We start from the raw sequence: 25988 nt of genomic DNA, 5'->3' as shown, positions 1-25988 counted from the left end.
GCCCCCTGCGGGGACCGACTCCGGAGCGGAAGCGGTAAAAGGTGAATGGGTCCTATATACAAGGGCCTAACTTTTAGTATGTCATTGCGGACTATCTTATACCAGCATGGCTGTCGCGCTCACTGGAGTTTGAACTAACTGGATTCAGCATCAACTCGGCCTAGTTCCGCTTAAAACGGCTCTTTGCTTTATCAACACAACATGAATGATTTAGGAAATGCTAAAAAAAATAGAGGTAAATCCCATACATTTTGACGTACAAATACGACTGCAAGCGACTGCAACTTAGAAGCAGGATAAAGTAAATCAATAGGATAGAATCATCGTCCTGTTGCAATCACATCTATCGTTTTATTTTCAATCTGTCCTGAGTTTTGGATCGACATTTTTAAAACCAAATGAGCCATGTCACTTGTCAGAGTGGGTTGCCTGTTCCCCGCAGCCCTCAGTGCCATGCGATCATCCCGGCCCCGTCACCAGCCCGTCACCAGCGGCGCAGTACCACTCACCTGCGAGGGCGGCGGCGGCCGCACCAGTATGTTCTCAGTGCGCCGAGTGGTGGTCGTCTCCGTGTAGGTGCTCTTGGTGACACTCTCCGTCCAGACGCCCGGTTTGGTGGGCGCCGGCGGGAATTGCGCCAGCTGGACGGGTACGTGCGGGGTGTGCCGGTCCACTACCACCGAGGCGCCGTGGCCGCCCGGCGCCGGCGGGTGGGTGAAGTGCGCCGGAATCAGCTCCTGGAACTGCTCGGGGGAGATGGTCTCCAGGGTGCCGCCCGGGGGCTCCTCCTCGGCAGGTACCTGCGCGGGCGCGGCGGCCGGAGGCGGCGGCGGCGGCGCGGCAGACGGCGCCGGACCGGCAGCAGCGGCGGTGGAAGCCATCGGAGGCGGCGCAGCAGCGGGTGGGGCGGCAGCAGCGGCAGAATGTGCAGAGAAGGGAGCCGCACTCGGAGCTGGCGCGGCGGCTGAGGTCAGGGCCGGAGCGACGGGCGCGCGGTTCTCGGCTCCACTGAGGTCGGGCCGTCGGTAGGCACCGAACCCGGTCCTACTCGACATATAACTACCCGGCGAGTAGGCCGAACTGCCCGGCGAGTAAGTCGAGCTGCCGGGCGAGTACGCCGAGCTCCCGGGTGAGTACCCCGCGTAGGCGCGCGGCCGGCCGGGCGAGGCGGCGGCCTCAGCGGCAGTGACCAGCCGGCGGCGCTGTACAATCAGCCGCACAAACCGCTCCAGACCGGTCAGCAGAGACACGGCCTGGTCGTGTCGAGCGCCCTGCACGTCCACGCCGTTGATCTGGGGACACACGGGCGGCCGATGCCGGCACCTGGTCAGCACTGACGCGACGGGAGGGGCGTATCGCGCGCAGACCTCGTACACCATGCTAGTGAGATAGGGCGGGGGCTTAGCAGCAATCAATCGTCAACGATTACGATAAGATAGGAACCAGTACATGTTTGACAAAACTCTTTTTAATGTCCTTAGCTCCCTACATTCCAAACTAGCACAGAATAGCACAAAAGACACGACCTCCTTTTGGACTATCCAATGAAAACCAGTACTCCCATTTCAGCAATCTAAGTCCACCCGATTTGTGTAATCGAGCTCATGGCCAGGCTTTAGACTTTAGGCGTACACAAGCATGACTCACTGGCACACTTGGGTGTTCTGGTATCTATCATGATTGGCCGCGCTATCAGTTGATTAAACACACGCCCTCTATCAGCACGGTGTGGCCGGTAGAGCGCCAGCTTTACCACAGCCTACAGCCGCGGCTGTTGGCGAAGCCCGCGGCTACTGTAATTGCCGACAGAGGCGACATGGACGGGCTACTTTACCGCGGTTCATACTCACCGAGATAACCTGATCGCCGACCTTCAGCTTTCCATCCCGCTCCGCAACGCCGCCCTCCGTAATCTTCGATATGTGAACCGCCTAGGGAGGAGACACGACAGGTCACAGGCACCGGGGCCGAACAGCTAACTTTCAACGGAAGGAAATTACGCGTAATAAATTTAATTGGTGACGCAAGAAAGCGGAGATAAGCGATATAGTCTCCCACCACACATTTCAAGATCAAATCCATTATAATACACCGGTTTAACAGCAGTGAGCCTTGAGTCTCACAATGCTACCTGAATATCAAAACATACCATAGCCCCTCTTGATACGCCTGCATTCCCCATCATGCACCCAAGTCCCGCCTTTCACCGCCACCGATACTCACGTCGCTTCCTTCCACGTAGGGTGCCGCTCCCTTTCCTCCAGCGATGCTGAAGCCCAGACCGCTCTTGTCGCGCATCAGTGTGGTGTGGATTGTCTCTATTTTGGGCACCAGCTCCTCAGAGGCCTGTCCGTTCACCTGTGCGGGCGGCGGCGGCGGCGGCGGCGGCGGCTCGGCGGTCGGTCGCCGCAGTGGGCCCGGACTAACGGCCGGAGCGCTCAGGCCCAGCAGCGGCCGGCGCGTGACGGCAGGACTGGAGGAGGGCACGCGACTGCTGGAGACCACCTCTGCGCGCAGTCGGTCAGCACGCTGCTCCAGCTCTCTGTTGAGCTGCCGCTGATGTGCGTGTCGCTGACGCACTACCGGGTCGTCCCCTGCGCCGTCGGTGGCGGACAGGCCGGCGGAGGGAGCCGGGCGGGCGGTGAGGGAGGTGACCGGCGCCGGGGCAGCGGCGGGCGCCGGCGAGGGTGAGCCGCGGCTCTGCACCGAACTCGGCCGGTGCGACGGCTGGTGGGTGGTGTAGGCAGGCTGGTGAGTGGTGTACGCGGGCTGGTGAGTGGTGTATGCGGGCTGGTGAGTGGTGTGCGCAGGTTGGTGCGTGGTGTGAGCCGCCGTCACCGCCGCAGCGGCTACCACCGGCTGTGGGACGACCTTCTGTGCCGGCGCCGGCGCGTGGCTCGTCACGGCAGCCGTCGGCGCCGGCGCTGTCGGGCGACTGGTGGCAGCGTGTTCCAGCGTCGACTGCCGAGGCACCGGCACCGGGTGGGGAGCCGTCTGATACACAGGCGCTGGAGCTGGCGCGGGGGCAACGGCAGGAGCCGGGGCAGCGGCGGGAGCCTGGGTGGGGACAGGAGCAGGGGCAGGGGCCGGGGCAGGAGCAGCAACAGAGATAGGAGCCGGAGCAGGAGCCGAGACAGGAGCCGGCGCCGGGGCAGGAGCCGCAGTCGGCGGCACCAGTCGGGTCACCTCCCTCATAACCAGCATCCTCAGTGTGGCGCCGGCCGCCTTCAGAATGCCCACCGCCTCGTAGTGGTCGGCGCCGAGTGTAGGTACCCCGTTCACCGATACCAGCTTATCGGCCACCTAGGACGGGTGGAGGGGGGGGGGGGGGCACAGGTCAACGACACTGATCATAGGGCAGAGGTCAGTGCTGCAGCGTTTTAGAAGGCTGAGTCACACAGAATCAGTAGCTAGTGGTTTTAATAAGCTACTGGTTTACAGAAGACGTCTCAGTAGTGTTGCATGATGATATATTTTCGGAAAACGACTCAGGAACGATCGTGCATTACCTACAACATATGAGTTACAGTTCAGAGGTTCAAAGGCCAAGAGTCAAACGACCAGGAGGTAAATGAGAACCAGCACCTTTATCAATCTTCAAGGCATCACTGCGAGTTCATCCTCATTCCCCTCTACTCCCAAAGTCGTTACACTGCGCCGTCAGCCATGTCACTGACCTTCAGTCCGGCGCGGTCGGCCGGTCCTCCGGGCAGCACCTTGGAGATGAAGACGTCCTCATCATCACCTCTGAACGGCGTGGAGCCGCGCCCGCCGGCGATACTCAGACCCAGACCGGTGGATGCCCGCTGCAACACAGACAGACACAGGGTGACTGTCAGTTCACCTGGTAATAAGCTCAGCTGCGGCAGCTGGACACGATAGTCATGGTCCGCTCGTCATCAATACTTTCATACGCTTACAACCCAACGAAACCGAAACCGAAACCTTACAACGAAACAAGCGAGGCAGACCATTTACCCAGCAATCATAACATCGAAACTATTATCTCTCGCATGACCCTCTGGGTACAGACTACAGTCCAGCCGATACGCACCTGGACGGTCAGTTCCAGCTGAGTCTCCTCTACGACCACGGTCGGCTCCGGCGGCGGCAGCTGCTGCGCCGGCTGCGCCAGCTGCTGGCGGTTCTGGGGCGGCGGCGGCAGCGGCGGCGCGGGTCCGTCGGCAGCGTCAGGCGGCAGGGGACTGGGCGGCGCCGGCGGCAGACCCAGCTCGCCGGCGGCGGCACCACCGTTCCGCTGCAGGGCCTCGGCGATAATGGATGCCACCTTCTCCTGATCAACCTGATAGGGCAGAGGAGAACGCAGCGAGTGGCGCGTTAGGTAGTAGCGCAAATTGGTTATTACAATCTTGGCAACAAGGCAACGATATCGGAAAGACGTCGAAAAAAAAACACGTCACTTCAGATATCCAACAGCCTCATAAATAAGTTAAGAGACACCTGAGTCTGTTGAATGTTGTTCGCCCCACATCACACTTCTAGGAATCCGCTATCCTGCAAGGCCTGAAAGCACAGCTGCATGTACCAAAGCAAAGCTTCAGTGCTGCGAGCGTACCTTGTTGGTGACGATGCGTTTGTTTTTCAGGTGATGCGGCGTATCGCGGCGGTGCAGCCGGGTGTGGCGCTCCACCGGCTCCTCATCATCGGCCTCGGTACCATCCGAGACGAACCCGACCTGGCGCCTCTCCGGCGGCTGCTGGGGCTCCGCGGGCTGCGGCGAGGGCTGCTGCGGCTGTGGAGAGGGCTGCTGGGGCTGTGGAGAGGGCTGCTGGGGCTGCGGGGAGGGCTGCGAGGGCTGCTGCTGAGACTGAGGCGGCGGCGGCGGAGTCGGCTCCGGACGCTCCGAGTCGGTGTCCTCCACAGCAGACTGACGCTCCAGAGTGGGCAGAGGCGTCGGAGAGTCCTCTGGAGGGCGCGGCGGGGCGTCAGGGGCGATACATGGTCGAGCGGTGTGAGAAATGAAAGACAATTTTCACATCACACATAATACATTGAGCGGCCTCACATGGCATAACAAATTACGAACAGTCTCGTCGAAGCGCACCATATGTCACAATAATGCACGATTAGAAGTCGTTTGTGCTTACATGAGACATCAATTACAGAAAAAGACCATATTTCAGAAAATAATTCGACAACACGTTTAACCAAATAATTCGATAACACGACGCCTCTCCATGTCGTCAGACTACTATCCGCCCACTACCCTCTAGTCCTATCCCTCCCTCCATTCTCCTCTCGTTCTCTCCCTCTCTCCTTTTCTCTCCTCTCTCCTTTCCTCCCTCTCTCCTCCTCCCCACTCACCCTGCTCGGTGAGCTCGACACTGGTATCGGGCGGCTCCGGCAGCGGCTCGGGCGTGTTGGCGCCGCTGGTGTGTACCGACCGCGGCAGGTCGCGCCGGAAGCCCGGGTTGAACCGACTCTGCTGCGGCGGGCGGGCCGGCTCGGCCGCCGGCGGGGGGCTCACCCGTCCCGGTCGGAAGGACATCGGCTGATCCTGGTCGAGAGACGGGGCCAGAGCTCTGTTCGGTCACTGTTTTTCATCAGCATGTTGTCGGTTTTTTCCATATAATGAAGCTGTTGCTGGCGCTTCTTGGCCTCTAATTGGTCAAATGAAGAGACCACGTGAATTTGACCAATGAGGAGCCAAGAAATAGCAGCAATCAGCATGCTCGCAGCCTGCTGGTAAAAAAAAAAAAAACTGCGACCGAAAAGCGCCTAGGTCAGGCTGGAAGGGTGGTGGTGACTGGTGAGGAGAGGGGAGCATTGACGGACGAGCAGCGGGACAGACGGACGGTCGTGCTGGGAGGGTTTTATCATTATAAGTGGGAGAGAACTTTGCCGGTACATAAAGATAATAGGAAGCAAATACAAGCACTGTAAGCGAATTATAGGAAACAACCTGAGCACCATTGCTCCCCCTCCCCCCCAAAAAAAAACAGTACTGGCCAATAGCCATTATGAAAAGAAAAATCAATATATAACAAATATTTCAGAAATGATGAACACGCCAGGGAAACATTTGAGAAAAACAACGTCCAACTGAGCTTCACAGATACACCAGGGACGCAGCAAACGACCAAACTTATTTATTAACCCACCTTGATTCGATAAACAACACGATAAACTATTTGAGTCGGGGCCGTCATGTTTAAGTTTCACTTGTTAGCACCAAACCACAAACTGGCTAACCACTGCTTAGCAGGACACTCTGGTACTAACAAACGAGCGCACTAAATGCACTGGTTGCACTGCCAGGACAAAGCGCAGCAGCGACTGTTGCCGCCGAGAACCAGCGTCAGAGGTGGAGCGGCGTCCTTCGCTAGACTGAGACCCACAGCTCAAGCAGGGACGGGAGAGGAAAGAGGCACGGTCGTGCGTGCTACTAAGCAGGCAGGCAGACATAAAGACAAGGACAGACAGACGGGTTTGTGGTGAAATAGTGCGTAATTGAAAAACAGAAGCTGCTAAGAGTGTAAATAGGACGAAATATCTTAGCATAAACAGAAAACAATGGCGGTAGTACGCCAGGTACATCGTGAGGGAGGCCTGCAGACCGGTAGCGCCATAGGCCACCGCGATTCTAAAGTGAATCAATGAAACCGAAAGCTACAATTGACGACAGTCAATTGTGACGACAATCAATCCCGACAGACGACACTGTCGGGATAGTGTAGGTGGTGGCAGCCCGGGCTTATAAGGGAACACAAAAATGAGTCACAATTATTTTACTATTAATATGAGCCCGCATAGGCAAGTAGCACTGCGTCGGCCGGACGTAGGGGAGCAGCGTAGCAGCGTGGCCTCAGTGATCAGCCGTGCGCGGCTATCACAGGGCGGATCACCGCCCCTGACTCGAGCAGCGGTTGTCGTTAAACTTGGGACGGCCATGCAGCACAGGTTCGAGGGGCGTGACTCAAATGTGGGTGAAACTGTTCTGTTTCAGGCAGGATGGGGGAGGGGGCGGCGGACCGGGTGGGAGGGGTGCGTGCAGGGGTAATACAGAACAGTGATAAGGGAGGGATAAAGAATTAGGACAGAATCGGCTCAAGCGGAATCGAGTTTCACATAGCAGTCTAGTCCGATATTACTTTTGTTTTATGCATGTGCCATGCTTTCTATGCCGCAGACCCATCCATCACTAAACCGCAAGTAACATCTCCTTTGTGAAAAACAATCCTTTTCAATCCGTTATCACAACAACTATTAAACAATGAATGGCCGCGGCTGCCAGCCTACAGACGAATCTTATCTGCACTATGAACCCAAGACGTCGGTACCCTGGTACCGCTGCTGTACAGCGTACACTGCTGTGTACACACAGTGCTCTCACCCACCTCAGCTGTGCGGTCCTCCGAGTGCGCCAGCATGCTGCCATCCACGTTCTTTCCCTTGGCGAACAGTTTGTGCGCCTTGGCCTTCAGCTCCCGCGGGTGTGGCGTGTTCTGACGCACAAAGTGACTCTGTCCGGACGAAATGGGACGGCGGGGACGGACGGTCAGGTGGGTAATGGTGGTCAGACCAGCAGCTGTCAGGCCTGACATAGCGCGACGACTCTTTGACTGCATTACCATCGGTAGCGAAACGAGGGTTATTACTGCCCTATCATTTTCAAAAAGAAATAAACAGTTGCGCAATTTGTGAGCTATTTGACGATAAGAGGTAAAGGTTATGACACCAGATCCTATATCACTTGGTTCCGATAGACAAGCAGTGAATTTGACGTTAGCCAAGGCTCATCCCACCTTCCCTTACTTGCCCACATCAATATGCAGCAGCAGCTGCACTTCCCTTATCTCGTCCAACACACACACACACACACAACTTAAACAAGATGTTTCCAATGAAACGCTGAACATTTGTCTCTTACACAGCCTCAATCTCCACTGTCTCCAGCCATTGGCTACCACCCACCACCCACTTCTCCTCATTCTTTATAAGCCATGCCGCGTCCCTCATTACCTCCTTGTCGCTGTCGCCGTCCTCGTCAGCCGAGCCCTGTCCCTGGAACTGGACCACGGACGTGCGGCTGGCCTCGGCCGGGTCCCAGTCAGAGCCCGCCCCGAGTGTCACGTCGCCGGCAGTGCTGCCGTTCAGACCCTCCAGACCTGGCGGCGGGGGGACGGGTGAAGTGAGATGGTGGGTGTGAGTCGGGCTCAGAGAGATAAGACGATGCGTAATTGGTGGTTCTCTTACGTACATCAAAAGCTCGTAGGTATCCATCGCACAGACGAAGATGTATGCGATTGATGCGAGCGAGAGATGATATATTTAAAAAGGCCTTCGTAAGCGATTTCCTGACTGCCGAAAGTCTGTTTCAGTCTTTAACAAAAGTGAGTATTCCTATTAAATACTCACTTCCTTAATCTCTGTCTAGCGCTGCTCTCCTTCTCCCCGCTTCCTCCCTTCATCCTACCCACTTAACCGTCCTCTCTTGTCTCGCCCTCTCTCCCGTCTCATCCCTCCCTCTCCCCGGCACCTCACCATTCTCTGGCGGCTCATGTTCGTCCAGCTGCGGCAACAGGAAACAGGTGAGCACCTCCTGGCCGCTGTGCTCGTCCCAGTCCGTCTGGAACTGCAGCATCGGCTTCCCCTGGTTCTCCGACAGCCAGACCGCCTTCAGGTTCAGGTTCTGCAGCGAGGCCGGCAGGTACTGCAGCCTGTGCACAGAATGGGGCGAGGAGACGCTCTTAGAGGGGGGAGCGGTTGAGCCATTTTACGAGTTAATGATTGATGCATTAATTGAGCTCTGAGTTAGTCACATTTCCTGCGTAAAAAATCAATGAACCATATTTAACCTGACGGTTACACAATAAAACCACCATAGCAATCAACGATATTATGTCTAGCTAGAGAAATTTAGAATGCACATAAAACAAAATGTTCGACTCAAAGAAACCGTCACTGAACAACAATACTCGTATATGTGGTCAATCATTCTAGCCATTGCGACAACAACAAAGACCCGGTAACCACTCCACCGGGCCAGCGTCGCGCCACCGCCTCACTAGAGAAGCCCCGTAGCGTCGTACCTGTTTCCCGATACATCCAGTACGTGCAGGGCCGTACAGTTTCCGATGGTGTCGGGCAGGTACTGGAGCCGGTTACAGCGCAGCGAGAGCACGCCCAGCTGTTGTAGGTGACCTGGGGGACACAGAAACACACACAAGGTGTCACTTTGTAGCAGTGGATAGCTTAATGGCCACCCCTGCCCTACGGCATCTATCTACTGAGGCAGCGTCCACTACCGCAACCTAGCCGTCCCCTTCCGATTTGCAATGATCTCTTGACCCCTTCCGTCCCTCACTTAGCTGCTGGGGGCTCCGTCCCACCCACGCCCTACCCTTCCCTAACCTATATGGCGAGGCGTGAGGCAGACGTGTCCCCTCCAGTCCCTCATCTTTCTGCTGGGACAGCGTCCCTCCTGTCCCTCACTATCTTCTGGGACAGCGTCCCCTTCCCTGCCGTCCCTCACCTATCTGCTGGGACAGCGTCCCCTCCCGTCCCTCACTATCTTCTGGGACAGCGTCCCTTCCCTCCCGTTCCCACCCGTCCCTCACCTATCTGCTGAGGCAGCGTCTCCAGCCGGTTGCGGTCGGCGTTCAGGTGCGTGACGCGCCGCAGGTTACCGATAGACTCTGGCAGCTCGTGGATAAAGTTCTCCGTCACCACCAGCTCCTCCAGCTTGGTACACCTGTGGAGGAAGAGAAAGGAGGAGTCAGTGTGGAAGTCAACGACGATAGGGTTCTGCTACGTTGGAAAGTCGGCCAAACAGTAAACATGCCTTGTTTATCGAGGTTTCAGGGAGCTGACTTTATGCTCATTTCGCTGTCAAGATTACAGACCTGAGACCACCAGCTAAAATAACGCATCTGAAAGGAAATTAACAGTGGTAAATAACCTCTGCTGAACCCAATTTACTCGTATTTACTGATAATCAACTCCCTGTCAGAGTGGCAGAAATATGGCCCCCGCTCTCCATCACTAATTGTGTTTATAGGATGCCAACAACGCCGCGTTGTGACTGTAAACTGGGAGAAGGGAGTTTCTCAAGCGTCGTGTCAGCAGGAGCTGTCAGCCTGACAACAACGGAGCTCTGACACAGGCACGTGACACAGGCCACGCGCGGTGACACACACAAATTACGCCGCGAGCCACAGATGCCTTAGCCGTGCAGGGGGCTGGCTGACGGCCAGCGGAGCGCCGGCGGGGCTGGTCAGTCTGCCGATAACCTCGGACCGCCCGGCTGAGGACTGCTGCCAATCACCGGGTGGTTCGGAGTCCGGCGACCGCATCAGCTGTCCGTTCGGACTGCACCGTGCGACGTTCTCCGATCACAGTATGTCTTTACCACCCAATTTGCACCGTGTTAAGTCCACTGTCAACCGTCTTCTACGAACAGATTAACGTTGACCGCTAGCTGACAGTAGCTGCCCACTGCCCAGACTATCTACAGTTTCTGATTTCTACACAAGTACCAGCTCCCAATTGCCATTCGCCTCACTGTTCATCGTCAGCCGTTGAACATCCACCTCCAACAATCCAAAAGTTCACAACCACAGTCTCACATTCACTACCCACTATCCACTGGCCTGTGATATGACCGCCTCTCATGCCCAGTCCGTACTCATGAGTACTTCCCTGACCATCCACTACCTATCCCTCAATCACGGCACCGTACTTACTTTCCGATGACAGGGTTGAGCCGCGTCAGCCGGTTGAGATCCACCTTGAAGATCATCAGTTCGGAGAGCTTCCCGATGCCGTCCGGCAGATCCTCCAGGAAGTTCTGCGACAGCAGCAGGTCCTCCAGGCTGAAGAGGCCGCCGATGTCCTCCGGCACGTCCTCCAACCGGTTCTCTGACACGTCCAGACACTTGAGACTGCGCAGGTGGCCGATCTCCTGCAGCGTGGTCACAAAAACGGAATCAGACGGGTGAATGGCAGCGTAGCCTACTACAATCGTGATAATAACGGCGGCTGCGGATCCCACTGACATGGCAATTTAGTGGCAAATGAAATTGAAAGAAATTGGTTGGACCAAACCAACGAGCAGCATGTTCATTCGAAACACTGTGTCTGGGTTGTTTCGCGGAGCTTCAACGAAGCGTGCGCAGCAATGCAGTTTTGCACCTTCCGTAGGAAGCCAATTACACAAGTCTAGTGATTCGGTAACAGTAGTGTTCAAACTCCCAGTGTCTAAAGACGCCAACATCCTTATCTGCTTTCTTTCCCCCACCCTCTTCGATCCAAATTAATCCCTCCTCTCTCTCTACACACGCCGCATTCCCCCCCCCCCCCCACTCTCTCCCGGTCGCTCTTACCGGCGGCAGGTGTGCCAGCTGGTTGTGGTCGAGCCAGAGCTCCTTCAGGGCCGGCAGACTGCCCACCGTCTTCGGCTAGTAACAGAGAGGAGCAGTTAGACGAGGTCAGACGGCCGCAGAGGTGACAGCAGGCGATACGGATAGTTCGGTGAGGATAAACACCACCTCCTGCGTAACAATGTGTAACAAACATCGAAGGTGTTGTTATGTAACCGACGAGCGGCTTATACGCATCAATAGATCGATTAGAAGTCACCCTGGCACCAAGACAGGATGCAGAGGTAAAGGGATACGTCGCAGTGGACGGGACGTGGCGGTGATGGACAGCACCAGTTCACATTTTTGTTATTGCGTTTTCATGGACATATAGATCTAATATCTAGCAATTGCAGCGAATGAGGTTACAACAAAACAAAGCTTACTGCATTCATCATATTCGTATTTACAGGAAGAGTTACATTCTGGTCCATTCTAACACCTCATACTGTGCCGGCATGTTCCAAATCGGCACCAACATCGCGCTCCAGAACTGGTACCGAGACAGATACATCACCACGAGTGACCTCACACCGTTACGAGTGACGTCATACCCACCAGCTGTTCGATCTCGTTGTCGCCGATGTCGAGCCTCTCCAGACGTCTGAGCTGCGCCAGCGACGGCGGCAGCGTCTGTAGCAGGTTCTCTCGCAGCTCCAGCGACTCCAGGTTTATCAGACTGGAACGTCGGGGGCACGGCACATGTTAGTCACCGTCATCACCCCATCATCGTTATCATCACCGTCATATCATCATCAGGAAGCCATCAACATCATCATCGCAATCGCATTGCTATCGTCAGCATCTGATTAGCCATCGCCATCAGCACAGACCGCGTGACGCACTAGGCGACCAGTATTGGCTGGTGGCCCGCCAGATCTTGACACACCACTGAATGGCCGACCTCATGAATTAACGTGTCACCGACAGGCGAGACCGGACTGGCGGCAGAACCGAGACGGGTCTCGTAGGCAACGAGTCAGCTGCCAGAGTGGAGGGTCCATAAAGAGCGACCAATGTGCCGGAGCGTGTCAGAGGTGAAATACGCAGCCATTTATCCCCTGTAACTGGCTAAAAGACGCTGTTAATATACTCGTAGTGTATGGTTAAATGGTAACGGACGAATCCTTTTCCGCTTACATCTACTGGAAACAATGAGATTCAGCTGAAACGCGAGCCGTAGCTCATGTTTTTAGAACATTCCTGCAGCTCTATTACATATGCTCGAACCTGGGTATTGCGAAATCTGCAGAACTCCGGTCCCATCCGTTTGGGGATGCAAATCACTACCGATTAATTCCACCCCATCCGTTGGCAGCTCCACAGTCCGACCTTGCTCCCTACAGCCGCACCCCTCTCCTCCGTCGGTTAGTCTCGCCGTTCCCACGCCGCGTGCGCTCACATGCCGGGCCAGGTCACTGAGGTAACGCTCTGAGAATAGCCCCCGCCGTCACCGACCGACCGACGGGCCGACGGGCGAACGGAAGGGCCGGGAGGCCAGCCTGTTTACTAGGGAGCGCCAAACGATCGCTGCGCACGGCTACGGCACAGCACGGGTGCTGCTACGGCACAGCACGGGTGCGGCTACGGCACGGGCGCGGGTGCAGCTACGGCACAGCTCGGGTGCGGCAACGACGAGACCGGCCCGCCGCCACGAGCACGGCCGCACCCTTCATAGGCCGTTCAGCGCCAATCCGGCATACCACAGGCGGTTCTCCGGCGACCGATACGTAGGAACGAACGTACGAGTAACGCTGCCGGGGAGCGGGAGATCGACTTCCACCAGCGCGGCGGCTGACATCTGTATCATGTTATATGTCCGCCCGATTTGCATTCAACGAAAAGCCAGCAGGCAAACGAATGGCCGAGTCTGAAATAGCCTGTGCCCATAGTCTGTCTCAGCGAACGTCGTTCTATTCTTACCCGGGCCATATGTTGGCGCCTTGTTTTGGAGCGCCGTCTCATTACCCCGGTCGGGTATAAATACCTCTGGTATATGGGGCAGCGCGGCATCCCGAGCCGGCCCATAATCAGCTCTAACGATGTTCGCCCGCCAGTAGACCGCTGTCGGGTGAGTCACAGAGTCACCCGCGCCCCTCTCCTACCGCGGCCCATGACTCTGTATACAGAGTGCCACCAGACCAACACGGTCGGCGCCGGCGCAGCGGCCGCTTTACGGCCTGTTACCGAGCGTCGACACGCCGAGTCGTCGGGTCACGACGCCGCCTGACCTCTGCTGGCGGCGGGTCGGCGGCGGGTCGGCGGCGGGTCGGCGGCGGGTGGCACACCTGGCGCCTGGCGGGGCCGAGCGCCGCTCCCCTCCGCGGTGATATCGGACCATCCCCGGCAGCTGCACTGATGTCCGCCGGCTGGCCTAGGGCTCCCCAACCTAACACCGGCTCCCCCACCCCGGCGATTGGACTCACCGCATTCCCAGTGGTGTCGGACGGGTATCGTAACGATCTATCTCAGCTTAATTAGTCCCTCATCATCGATCTATCCCAAAACATTGCCAAAGTAAAACAAACAAAACCCGCTACCGTTTCTGGTATTTGTTTACATTCAGTCCATATCTGCTGACGATGCCTCCAACTCATCATAGGAGATAAGCCGGCACCCCCCCACAAGTCGGATTCCTCTCAGACAGCTGGTGCAGACGGCAGGACGCCTCTGAGGTCACAGTTTACATCGGACGACGTGACACAGAGCGGAACCAGCCTGGCCGACGACGGACTGCACGGCCGAGGGGGGGGGGGGGGGGGGCGTCGCGGTGGGTCTTCTCGACGACTCGCTCGTAAACGGAATACCAGTCAGCTCTCTTCTGTAAACGACTGACGCCGACTGAGCTCGTACCTCTCGAGACCTGCCAAGTTGTCCTCCATAGTTCATACCCGTACAAAACTCTTATCTGATATTTAAATTCCCCACCTGATACCTCTTTTGTCAGTATCAAATGGCCAGAACTGTGCCATGCTAGACAGCTCGACGTCTTAGGTCTGTCACAAAGTCAACAATCTTTCGGATGTTATCGCCCCCGGCTTGCACCGACAATCATCCTTGCAAACACGCTCAGCATACGTTCCACGATAGCAAGACACGCGGTGCTACTACAACCACGCAGACATGGCAGCCTCGTACTACGATACGTGTGCTATCGCTATTCCAACTTCAACCAGCCATTGACTACTTGGTAGCAATGCAGGGACAACAAATGGGAAGAGCTTAAGACAACACAAAACACATCCAATAGCATTCCTTTGGCACAAATACTTCGTTTCAGGTTCCGTTTCGAGTAAAGGAAACTTGACACCCACAATAACACCGCTCAAGACCAAGGAACTAGCACTGTATCACGTTACGTATCAGCCTATTATATGCGATGATAAAAAGTCAAACAATTGACACGCTCGCTCGCGATATGATTTTCAAGAAATAAGGACATGCAACGCGGCGAATAAACTGACATTCCGTCGCGGCCTAGCGGAGGATAGAGTATCAGCGCAAATGGTTGGTACTTGGTAGTTTGGAATGTAGACCTGGTGATGCACATTTATCGAGATTCCACCCTCAGCCCCTCCAGCATGACTGACGCCCTACATGACTGACAACAGTGACAGTCACGCTCGTTTTCCGGGTCGCTATAACGCCTCAATGTCGGGTCCAGCGTCAACCGGTTAAAATGAAGGACGACTCCTAGCACGAGCGTTCACCGGGCTCGCGCACGCACGCTTCAACGATCGACCGATAATAAAGGCAATAGTGCACCGTACAATATCGGGCCGCTCGCGGCAAGGACGGCCGAAAACCGGACCCTCTAACGGCTCGGGGCGGGCGGATAAGCAAGCACGCAGTCGGGGGGGGGGGGGAGGAGCGACATAATGCGGTTCTGAACAGGTGAACGGTTAGATATCGCACCAAAAGGTCCGCAGAGTTAAGCCTGTCACAAATCTTCATTTGTACCAACATTCGTAACAGAATAGCTGCTGGTCCAACAGCTATTCTGTTACGAGTTTACGCAGGTATTAATCAACGAATAAGAGACCGCAAAACGTGTCAAATCCAGAAATCTGGACTCTGATGCAATTCCGGAAATGTTTAATTCCCCTTTCTGCTGAAAATGATGATCCACCCACTCGCTTTGTTTATTCAATGCATATCCTACATTCCATCGCTGTTACCACTCTGTCTCTAAATATCATTTGCCCATTTTCGTAACAACCCCTCAATGGCACCGCCCTCAACTGGTTGCCCAGCTCCGGGGATAACAGTGGAGACGCCGAGAGGCACGGGGACCCACCTGCCGAAGTCCGAGGGCAGAGAGGTGATGGACATGTCGTTCATGCTCAGCATCGTCAGTGTCCGCAGCTGCACAAAGCCCTGGGGCAGTCTGTAATGGAGCAAACGGGTGACTAAGAGTGAGACAGTATCAGCAGCATGTCAAAGCACAGCACCAAACTGCCGTAAGCAGACAAAACCGATTCCATTAGGGTAACCTCTGGCCTGAGGTAATGACCCCTGGCCCGATGCAATTGTTTTTGCCTTTGCACGCAGCGAAGAAAAGGCCTTTAAATTTCATTATTATTCTCATCATCTTTTGAATGTTGCATGTTGCCATTCGAGCCATGAGTCGATTTGAAGAGAGAAAGAGGAGGGAGAGGAAGAAGGAAAATGAAAAGGAATAGGAGAAAAGAGAGGTGGAAAGGGAGAGGGAGAGGGAGATGGGGGCATGAAAATGACCACACTCACTAGTATATCAACTTACTTTGTAATAGGATTGCTGCTAAAGTCAATGACTTGTAAACATTTACAGTTCTTGATTTCTTCTGGGATATCAGGCACATCTGAAGCATGTCAAGCAGAATTGGTTTGAAAGATACAGTTAATAATAACATTTTTTAAATATCATGCATTGCATTTCTTAAGTGATAGGTAAATAAATACAAAGTAAATGCTTTTCTCTTAAATAATACATATAGAAGCCCACATTGCTATTTCTGAATAGGAAACATAATGATCTACTAACATAGCTATTTGCAAGTAGAACAGCACAAATAATATAGCAGCATATCTGTGATACAAGATCACTAGGCAGACCTTGCTATGATATATAATAGACAACTTTCTCAATACACATCCTATCAGACTGGTGATTATAATAAAGAATTGGATGATATGTAAGCCCTGTACCCCCATACCATTTCTAGAAACATCCAGCTCTGCCAGGTTCTCCAAATACATAATGTCTGGGGGCAGCTTCTGTATTTCATTGTCACTCAATCCAAGCTTCCTCAGCTTGGTGAGACGAAACAAATTCTGAAACACAAGTACACCAATAAGCACAACCACAAAGTGTATGAAGTAAGATCCAACATAATAGGTATGTTTCAGCAAGCTAATGACCTTACTTCTGAATGAGTTGGGGTCTTTGTCTCCTTTTCAAAGACCATAATCCATTAGCACTGTAATTTCAAATGCATAACTTCATTACTAAGTAGAACCAAGCTCCTGAAGAATCTAGCTATAACAAAGGTTATGATCACTTGCATATCAATTCACACTGTTGATAATAACACAAATAAAAATATACTTAACTATCCAAGTGATTGTACATGTAAATGTCTATTACTGGCTATCCGGCAATTTCTCACCTTTGGCAACTCTCTGATGTGGTTGGCATCAAGATGAAGCTCTTCAAGAGTACGAGCGTAACGAAGAATCTCATCCGGTACATATACCAATGAGCAGTGACGCTTGTCAATACATTCAACCTGACTCTTGCATCCTTTGAACATTGGCATACACCGGAACATGATGGCAACTTCTGTGGGCCAAGCCCAGCGACCAGCAAATCAAGGCCCTCAGCAAATCTTGAAAGCCAATACTTGATAAAAAGCTTACGGTATGGGCATGTTAGTTAACAAAGAACTGTAACTACCACACCAAAAATTCGCAACATGCAAAGGACAACACCACCCCACACCCATCTTCATCATTCCACCACAAGTTTCCCCTGTTGTTTGTTGAATCGCAAATCAGAGGGCTGTTCACGGACCCTGTGTGCGGTCGGACCGCACACAGCCTCCAAGCTCCGCCCACTGCGTCCCTACGTCAGCCTTGCGTCACCGCACACAGCGACCGCTGTGGCCGGTCGGGACTGGCCACAGCGGACCGTCCACCGCACGCAGCCGTGACGTCAGAGCCGCCTACCCATCCCCTACCCCCACGCCTGCTGGACGTACCGCACACACCGCACGCAGCAGTGTGCGGTGCCCGTGAACACCCCTCTGAGTAGCGATATTTAAAATGGTCTGATGACGCAATTATCATGAGGAGTTTCATTGGTTAACTATGAATTATTAAACATTTGATAAATAGCAACAAATTGCAATTACATCGTAATCGTTCACATTCAAAACAGGTTTTGAAAAACAAATTCATCAAAACAATTTTAGGTCTAATGACATTAAAACAGAGGAATTAAACATAAATCGAAGTTGCTGCTGGATACGTCATCAAAAAGAGATAAGTTAAACTTGTATAAAGCGAGCTCAGAAAACAAGGCTTAGATAAAAGCAGCTACTAATTCAATGCAAAGAACTTTTTCTTGTCTGATTTCGTGCCAAATGATCTTCATCAAATCTTCGAACCTTTAAATTCATAGATTTTATTGAAGAGAAAATACCATTTTATGCACATCTCAATCCGTGAGCGCTGAGAAGCAGCAAAATAGCTGCATTAGTGGACAAGCCTTTTGTGTACGTGTCACATTTGCCGTCCTATTACAATTGTAGCGCAGTTCATATTACTCTTGCATTGATGACTATAATCTTACGTCATGGAACGTAAAATTTTGTCTTTTTAAAATGAGATAAAATGCTTTTATGAATACTGTTAACGTTTTTTTACTTTTTGCTTATAATAAAGTACTTATTTAAAATAAAAAATTTGATTAAATTTGCATACTCGAGCCATACAAGTGCAAGTTTATCTGTGACGATTGTCCACGGATTGTGATGTCACTGGTTTTTCACCACTTTCATTTCACGTAGTTGAGCTTGGCATTTTACAGTTACCCACCTTGACCTTACGCAACGAGCAGTCACTCCAGTCACTATTTTCACACGCGTGGTGCTGTGGTGGGGTTGCATACTTGTTGGTGGTGGTTTTCTGTTTTGAGGCTGGCAAACATTTTAAAATGTCTCGCAACATATCTTTCCTTGCCAAGAAATTGCGACTTCACAAAGGCTTGAACATATCGCCAGTTTCTGGAGTGGTGCACGATGTGGGATCCAAGACGAGAAGCCGGGATGTGCCCTCACGGACCATGTCTAACGTGTCGAAAACGCCATCAATTTCGCCTACCAGCTATGCTGATGGCCTCTTCGGGTCACTAGTCAGTGATCAACAGCTTACTCAGCAAAGCAATCCAAATCAAACCGTGACAAAAAAGCCTGATTGGAATAGAGCTGTATCCGATGCTGAGAAAATAGTTGGATATCCAACATCATATCTCAGCTTGCGTTGTTTGCTGAGTGACGAGATTTCCAATATTGCTGTGCATGTACGGAAACTAGTTGGCACCAGCCACCCTCTTCTGAAGACTGCGAAGTAAGTACTCATGATAGTTTTATGGCTCAAGGTAGGTATTCTTGTCTACTTCTTCTAAAACTCTTCTTCTAAAAAATTTTGCAGTGATAGGTTATGCTTCATTAATGTCATACCTATTTTCCATTTTATTAAGTTTGTAATGTCTACCAAGTTTTTTCATTTTTCATTGTTGGTGCAAAGTGGGGTGACCAACTGCCCCATCCCTTGGCTGCTATGCAATTCTTTGTAATCTTGATCTAGGCTAATGACCCTGATCATGTGACGTTTAACCCTGTAATCCTGATAGGCGGCTGATCTACAATGGTCGGAACAATATGCAGACCCGCGGGCTGATTGTGCTGCTCCTCTCCAAGGCTGCCGGTCACATGAACCCAGAGGAGCTGGAAGTAGCTGATGAGCAGGACAAGCCAGCTGGAGTGTCACACAGGTCTGTAGATATTGTCATGTGTTCTGATTAGTAGACAGTTTGAGTCATTGAGCAGCCCTTAAGTCATTGGTACCTAATGAAAATGTGGGTAATGAACAAATTCTCTCAAGCCATCACCAATGTTCCAGTTTTGTGAAGTGTTTGATGCTTATTGTGTTGGTATGTGTTGGTTATACTGTGAATTTAGTTTAGTCAGTACAGTACCCAACTGCCCATGGTATTAATGCCCAATCCTGCATACTTTTGAGAACACATTTTGGTGCAACCCTTCTGTCATTGTTAAGAGCAAAGATGGCCAGCGCTAGGCGCAGTCGGTCCACGACACCGATCCTCGTGTACCGTCACCGTGTGGCCCCTGTCCTGGTTCTCACGCCCACATGTTGGGCACTATGAGGGCTGAGACAGGATGGGAGCGCGACAGTCTTCAACAGTGCGAGGCCGCGCCGGTGCACCACGTGGCCGACGCGGCACGTTAACGACGGGATGACGGGTGTATTGTATTCGTGACAGCTGCCTCCTACTCATCTTTATCGTTTCATTATCAACCTAGAATAGACCATCATGCATAGATGAGCTGTATCTTCATTTATTCCTCTGGGTGACAAACCGTGTGAACGAACACGAATACGCGCGAACAGTCGTATTAATCCATCTATCTGTTCTCCAGCCAGCGGTCTCTGGCGGAGATCACGGAGATGATCCACACCGCCCATCTGATCCATAAGGGCGTCGTCAACCTCACCCCGTCCGACTTCCCTGACGGCAACACGCTGCAGGACATGACGTTCGGCAACAAGATCGCCATCCTCAGCGGCGACTACCTGCTCTCCAACGCCTGCACCGGTCTCGCCGCCCTCAAAAACTCCAAGGTGGGTGCGGAACGCAGTGTGGCCAAATTGGTGATGTTGCGGGGAAAGTCACCCCCAATGAAAAGCATAATGACATCCTCAGAAATTTTAAAATTACATCATCACAACGTTTTTGTCGTGAAAGCATACCTTGTGAAGGAATAAAGACTAAAAATGTTCCAATGTACGATTCGCACCGTCATACTCGTACTGTCGCGCTTGCAATGTTTTTTTCATCTTTGATGACAATATTTGATTTTTTTAGGTACTTTTCACCAGAGTTTGACGTTAGGTATAGTTTTTCCACATAACTTGTAAAAACTGCACCTAAAATGACACTAAAGACGAGTTTTTTGAAAATAGTGACATCCTCATACAACTTTTTTATACATCCTCCCCCTAACGCTAAAACAATTTGGCCACACTGGCGGAACGGAGTCGGTGCTGTTGCATGAAACTTGTGCACTGAGCGACTATTTCCAGGAGTTTCACGTCAATGAACTGAGATCATGCCGTTTAAGATGGTATCTGCTGATATATATTATGCGTGTTTCCCTGGGGCTTTTGCGTTTTGCGGATGAATTAGTACGCATTTTCGCGAACACCTGTCGACCAGCTCTTCTGGTCTCCCCAACGTGTTTGTCAGTCGCGGTCTCCTCTCCCGCCGTAGGTACGGCTGTTTTCCGCCCGTCATTATCTCTGTACCTCATCTCGACCCTTTCCCCTCTCCCCAGCTGACCCTTTGCCGTCCCATCGCCAGGTGGTGGAGCTTATCAGCACCTCCATCTCGGATTTTATGGAGGCAGAGTTTATCGGCGTACAGGACACGCAGAGCAACGCCATCCCGACGAAAAACATGACCATGGAGGAGTGGGCGGCGCGCAACTACCTGGCTGCCGGCAGTCTGATGGCCAAGAGCTGCCAGGCCACCCTGGTGCTAGCCGGGCACTCGGAGGACATGCAGCAGAAGGGCTTCGAGTTCGGCAAACAGATCGCCTACTCGTGGCAGGTGGGTCGTGGCCGAGAAACGATGGTTGGAGGGGCAGATGGGAGGGAGATGGCTGGTGACGGGAGAGATTCGTTCGGGTTAGACGTTATTTAACTTGGATACACGCTGTTTTTATAGGTATCGAACAAACTGCACTAACTTATTTTAGATCACGTTTTGATTGAGTATCACAACAAACACTCATTTGGAAGTCATTGTCAATTACAAACCACTTGGCCTCTTGTTCGTTACATACTCGTTCGTCTTGTCAGAGGCGCTTCTATTCGCCGGTACGTAGTGACGCCTCTCCAGCCCACCCCGCCGGTCCCGGGCGAACGTAGAATCCGCGTGTCTATCTGTCCATGACCCGGGCTGGGTAGAACGACCGGCGATGGCCGCCAGTCGGCGATAGCGTATCTAATGGTATGCGGTGGTTGGGAGGGGAGGGGACAGGGTGAGGGGATGTCGGCCGGATTCAGCGGAGCTAGAGTCTGGCGGGACTGCTGACGCCTGACAAATACGAAGCATGGCGTGGAATGAATGGATCGATGACTCATTGAGGAATGAATGAAGAAATGATTGAATGAATGAATGAATGAATGAATTTATATTTAATTTATTTATTTATTACTAGTGAGTGTTTGTCAGTTGCTCGTGTGGACGATAGTTGATGCAGACACACCATATTCTGCGGCTCGCAGCTGTTTTACAAGTAAAACGAAACAAATGCGATTTGCGATTGTTGCCTACCCTGGTCAGATCGATTCTCGGCCAGCCGCTGACCCTTTCTTGACTTCTCATTCGCGCTGGGGTATTTCCATATTTTACGAAAGTCGGCAGATGCCAGATAGACAGAAAACAAAACATACGATAGCCGATAGGTACAGACGAGAAGTGCCAATTTGATAGAAGTAGCATACGGAGGATTCTCCTCTCCCTGTTCAGTCTGTCCGTTGGACTGCCGCGTCTCGCCGGCTGGGCTCGAACATTCCTCCGTCCCTCCGCCGCCGTGCCGGTGCGGCCGACTCGGGCCGGCCGGCCGTTGGGAAACGTTACGGTACCGGCGCCGCGCGGCGGCAGATGCCGGCCAGCCGACGGCCGCGGGCTTCAAACTACCGTTAGCCGCAGAGCCACCTGCGCCCGCCGCCGGCCGTGTGGCGCGCCTTATACAGCTGGAGCCCAAAAACTACGAACGACAAGATAGCTGGCTGTGTGATAACGTGTGATAACTGTTTTAATATTTACTCATCGTAGCTCATCGTCATCGTAAAAATTTAACGTCGCACTTGGGGCTGGAATGCGTCCATCGGCATAAATATATTGCCGGCATGCCGCTTCAGCTCTGGTTCGCATTGCGCTAGGCCTAGTGTTAAATCCACCGGGGTGCCTACTGCCTGCCTAGCCCACTGGCCACCACGTCGGGTGTCGTCGTCAGCATAGGACACTAAATTCCATGCACGTAATGTTCGCTTTCGTTGGCGTTGACTGTTCGCTGGCGAAAGCACGCGAGTCCCTTGGTGCGCAGTAGGCCGGGATCAGGCTGGTCTGTGATTGGCCGATGCCGTGTGACGTCACTCAGTGATGGGGTCAGGCACGGGAACGCGGACGTGACGAACTTTCACTGGTTGGCACAGGTGATTTCCGGTCATTACCATACCACAATTCACACTGCAGTCAGGCCCGAGGGATGGTTCGCTGCGCTGGGGCTTCTACGGGATGCGGCGGGTGTGTGGTCCGGTGGAACGGCTTTTTGTTTGCAGTTGCTGCTTTTTTACCTTGTTAATACCACTCAGTCAAATGCCCACTCGCACACGTCATGGTATGGTGACGGTGGTCGAATATGAAAAGTCCGAAAGTTCTGAAAGCCTGATTTTTATAGATCTAAAAACGTCCGGAAGAAGAAAAAAATATTTAAGCCGCACTATGGCGATGTAGCATCGAATTGTATGCAGCGACAGCGTTGTTCGTGTACAGAAGGTCATTAATGTTCCAGACATCAACCTTGCATCTTTCCATGTGCGTGTGAACTGCAAAATGTTTTTATATTTGCCGAAAACAGTGACGTAATATCAAATCCCGGGCTTTCCATTGACGCCTGAAAGCATCAACTTTGGTCCCTTGTCTCGGCACACAGTTTTATCACAATGTGTTTGCCGTTGCGAGACAGTATCACATGACTTTTTATGATCTAAATACCTCCCTATCCTTCCGTGACATATGGTCATGTAGTACTAAGTGAATGAGGACTTTACTCCACAAGAAATCGTTCGGGTCAAAGCTTTCGAATTGTATTTACAAAACTTCGTCAGCGAGTCGTAATCGGGTTCGGGGGGTATTGGTCGCAAAATTGGTCATGTGATGTCAGGAACACACTTTGTCATTACGCGCAGTTTGTCCAAACGTCGACTGCATATTGTTACATCATTCTTCTGTACTTTCCGGTGCGTTCGTCTCTGCCACCACTGACTGACACCCGTCCCCATTCCTCCGTCAAGTGCACGCAGACCTGCAGCCGTTTGTGCCAGTGTCCGGCCCTGTCCGCCGGCCACCACCACCAACACCCCTCCCCGTCGACCCGTAAGGCACACGCGAACCTTTGTCGAGAGTATGACAACACTAACACCTCCCCCCCCCCCCATTCCGTCCGCCAAGCTCACCTGCGCCTGTATCAGTGTCCACCACCACTAACACTCCTCCCGTTCCGTCCGTCAGGCTCACGCGGGCCTGTGCCAGTGTATACCACCTCTAACACCCCCCTCCGCCTCGGGTCCGTCAGGCTCACGCGGACATGCAGTCGTTCCTGGACCTGTACCGGTGTCCGCCGGGCACCACTGACCTGACACCCCCTCCCCCCTCCGTTCGTCCGTCAGGCGCACGCGGACCTGCAGCCGTTCCTGGACCTGTACCGGTGTCCGCCGGGCACCCAGTTCGACCTCTGCTCGGCGCCCGTGCTGCTCCACTGTCAGCAGCACCCGGAGCTGCTTGACTACATCCAGTCGTGCGGCGACTCCATCGACAACCTCGACTTCAAGTACCTCCACCAGACCATCATGCAGGTGGGTAGACGCGGGGGCGGCATGGAGGGAGTCTCTATTGTCTGTATTCTGTGTGTTTGTTAGGTTTCTTGTGACAGCGGAACTGTCGAGAGTGGAGTTCGCCTGCCGCCAATCCACATGACCAATTCGAATCATTCGTTTAAAAAGCTGCAATGTTTTGAATGCTTCTGAGTTCTGATGAGTTTGAACTTTGAATGCTGGCCTGAAATGTTATACATTTTTCTACGTCTTTCCTTCCAGGTGTTATTTACTATATTTCGAGGGTACCTGGTTACGATACACCCCACTTATTTTATTACTCTCCCCTTTCCTTCTCTCTTGCTTCGCTCTGTGCTCTCCCCTCCTCTCCCTCCCACGCCGAGCATATCTTACTCATCGTGTCTCCCGTGTGCCCGACAGGGTCCCGGAGTGAAGCAGGGCCTGGAGTTGTGTATGCAGCACGCTCGTAAGGCGCTCGACGTCCTCGCTGACTTTGAGCGCTCGGACGCGCGCGAGGCACTCGAGAACATCATCCATGCCATCATGGAGTGCGACTAGACGCCGGCGTGACGTCACTGGTACGTCGGGATGACGTCACTGGTAAGCGCACAGGCCTCCCGCGCCTGATGAGGCACTGTGGAGAAAAGGCTGAAAACTAAGCCTTGTAATTTCTCTATTTGGAACCGTGCTAGAGGAATGTTTTTCGGCAAGCAAGTTCGCCGTTTTCAGACCCATGACGTGGCGGAAGAGGCCAGTTTTCCCAGCGGCTGCTAGCTGCTCCCCGCTGCGGCCGTTTAACTCTGTTGACATCGGTGATGGACTAGAGCTTTCTCTCTATGACGTTATTGTTTTACCAGAGGACCAAAGCTCTCTGTTGTTAATCGCCGTCATCTGCGCGGGACACGTTACCACTGGCAGGAATCGTTATACTCCGGCACTGGGCGGATATTTCCGGCTGGCTGCCACCGAACAATATAGTATTACTGTGTCAGGTACGGGACGGTCGGAGGGAACATCTCTCCGGCCTCTCCTAGAGCGCCAGTGTTAGGTTAGGCAGAGCACAAATTGTTATGCGACTGGCCGTGTGTCGTCGTAGCAGGAGAGTATTCTATTTTTACCGTCGGCTGGGTGAGCCCTCTGTTTTTACGTGTGACTGTTGTCTGTGTGAGTGAGCTGTACTGCCGGTAGCTAGTGGTAGACGCTTCTCCGTGTTTCGCCCATCTCTGGAGCCTCGGAGCTGAGCCAATACCTCCCTGCCGTCCACACTCGGCCGGTTCCTCAGAGGAGGCTCCCACGGCCCAGAGCTGGGCCGTTCTGCCCCGCACGAGCGGAACCTCAATACTCACAGTCGAGCGCGGCTGGCGCGCGCCTCCTCCTTAGCGGCCCTGAGAGCGGCGGCCGCGCGTTTCCGTCCATGTATAGCGGACGGCCCCCGTCTCTAAACCGGCGTGCCCCCCCCTCCCTGTCCCCGCCCGGCGCTCGTCAGCGGAACGGGGGAGGGTCCCCTAGTGGGTACTGTTCAGTGCACCGTTTCGCGTAGCGATGTAGAATGGTGGTGGACTATGCAAAAATATATGACAAACTCGTCCTGCGTTGTTGCGTATCTTGCGTTGTGTTGTCATGTGTGTCGATGGCTTTAAGCGGCTGGCCAGGAGTACTAGACCCAACTCTTTATCGCCTTGCTTTTTGCGTGAAGTGAAA

General features: G+C 53.2%; 2 protein-coding genes across 5 annotated transcripts in view; one reads left to right on the top strand and one right to left on the bottom strand.

The window, feature by feature from the left end:
* LOC122377695 (protein lap4-like) overlaps positions 1 to 17384 on the bottom strand; it is a 38460-nt gene extending 21076 nt beyond the window's left edge. For 2 of the 4 annotated variants that reach the window (XM_043358027.1, XM_043358029.1), the window contains exons 1-19: positions 17030 to 17371; positions 16577 to 16694; positions 16144 to 16222; positions 15679 to 15768; positions 11940 to 12060; positions 11346 to 11420; positions 10707 to 10924; positions 9582 to 9715; positions 9054 to 9165; positions 8506 to 8681; positions 7984 to 8129; positions 7359 to 7484; positions 5326 to 5518; positions 4577 to 4926; positions 4055 to 4303; positions 3678 to 3806; positions 2224 to 3303; positions 1851 to 1931; positions 510 to 1292 (exon numbers count right to left, since the gene is read on the bottom strand). In XM_043358027.1, coding sequence (XP_043213962.1) covers positions 510 to 1292; positions 1851 to 1931; positions 2224 to 3303; positions 3678 to 3806; positions 4055 to 4303; positions 4577 to 4926; positions 5326 to 5518; positions 7359 to 7484; positions 7984 to 8129; positions 8506 to 8681; positions 9054 to 9165; positions 9582 to 9715; positions 10707 to 10924; positions 11346 to 11420; positions 11940 to 12060; positions 15679 to 15768; positions 16144 to 16222; positions 16577 to 16694; positions 17030 to 17191 — 4422 coding nt within the window. In that variant the 5' untranslated portion in view covers positions 17192 to 17371. Of the gene's footprint in view, positions 1 to 509; positions 1293 to 1850; positions 1932 to 2223; positions 3304 to 3677; positions 3807 to 4054; positions 4304 to 4576; positions 4927 to 5325; positions 5519 to 7358; positions 7485 to 7983; positions 8130 to 8505; positions 8682 to 9053; positions 9166 to 9581; positions 9716 to 10706; positions 10925 to 11345; positions 11421 to 11939; positions 12061 to 15678; positions 15769 to 16143; positions 16223 to 16576; positions 16695 to 17029 lie in introns of all 4 variants that reach the window. The other 2 variants (XM_043358026.1, XM_043358025.1) reach the window with 2 other exon arrangements.
* A 767-nt stretch (positions 17385 to 18151) lies between these two features.
* Positions 18152 to 25880, top strand: LOC122377698 (all trans-polyprenyl-diphosphate synthase PDSS2-like). The gene is made up of 6 exons (XM_043358032.1): positions 18152 to 18989; positions 19276 to 19416; positions 20084 to 20285; positions 21025 to 21273; positions 24123 to 24308; positions 24708 to 25880. The coding sequence occupies exons 1-6, from the start codon at positions 18577 to 18579 to the stop codon at positions 24843 to 24845; spliced, it is 1329 nt and encodes a 442-aa protein (XP_043213967.1). The 5' UTR covers positions 18152 to 18576; the 3' UTR covers positions 24846 to 25880.
* The last annotated feature ends 108 nt before the right edge of the window (positions 25881 to 25988 follow it).

This window comes from Amphibalanus amphitrite, unplaced genomic scaffold (assembly GCF_019059575.1).
Source record: "Amphibalanus amphitrite isolate SeventyFive unplaced genomic scaffold, NRLGWU_Aamphi_draft 000049F_arrow, whole genome shotgun sequence".
Lineage (NCBI taxonomy): Eukaryota > Metazoa > Arthropoda > Thecostraca > Balanomorpha > Balanidae > Amphibalanus > Amphibalanus amphitrite.
The sequence above is the reverse complement of the archived record's forward strand: the minus strand, read 5'-3'. Positions and strand labels throughout refer to the sequence as shown.

Excerpts from the sequence above, each read along its gene's own strand:
- LOC122377698 (XM_043358032.1), top strand. The coding sequence starts at position 18,577 with ATGTCTCGCAACATATCTTTCCTTGCCAAGAAATTGCGACTTCACAAA. Across the intron at positions 19,417-20,083 it reads CCAGCTGGAGTGTCACACAG|CCAGCGGTCTCTGGCGGAGA; the intron begins GTCTGTAGATAT and ends TCTGTTCTCCAG. Across the intron at positions 24,309-24,707 it reads TCCACCAGACCATCATGCAG|GGTCCCGGAGTGAAGCAGGG; the intron begins GTGGGTAGACGC and ends TGTGCCCGACAG.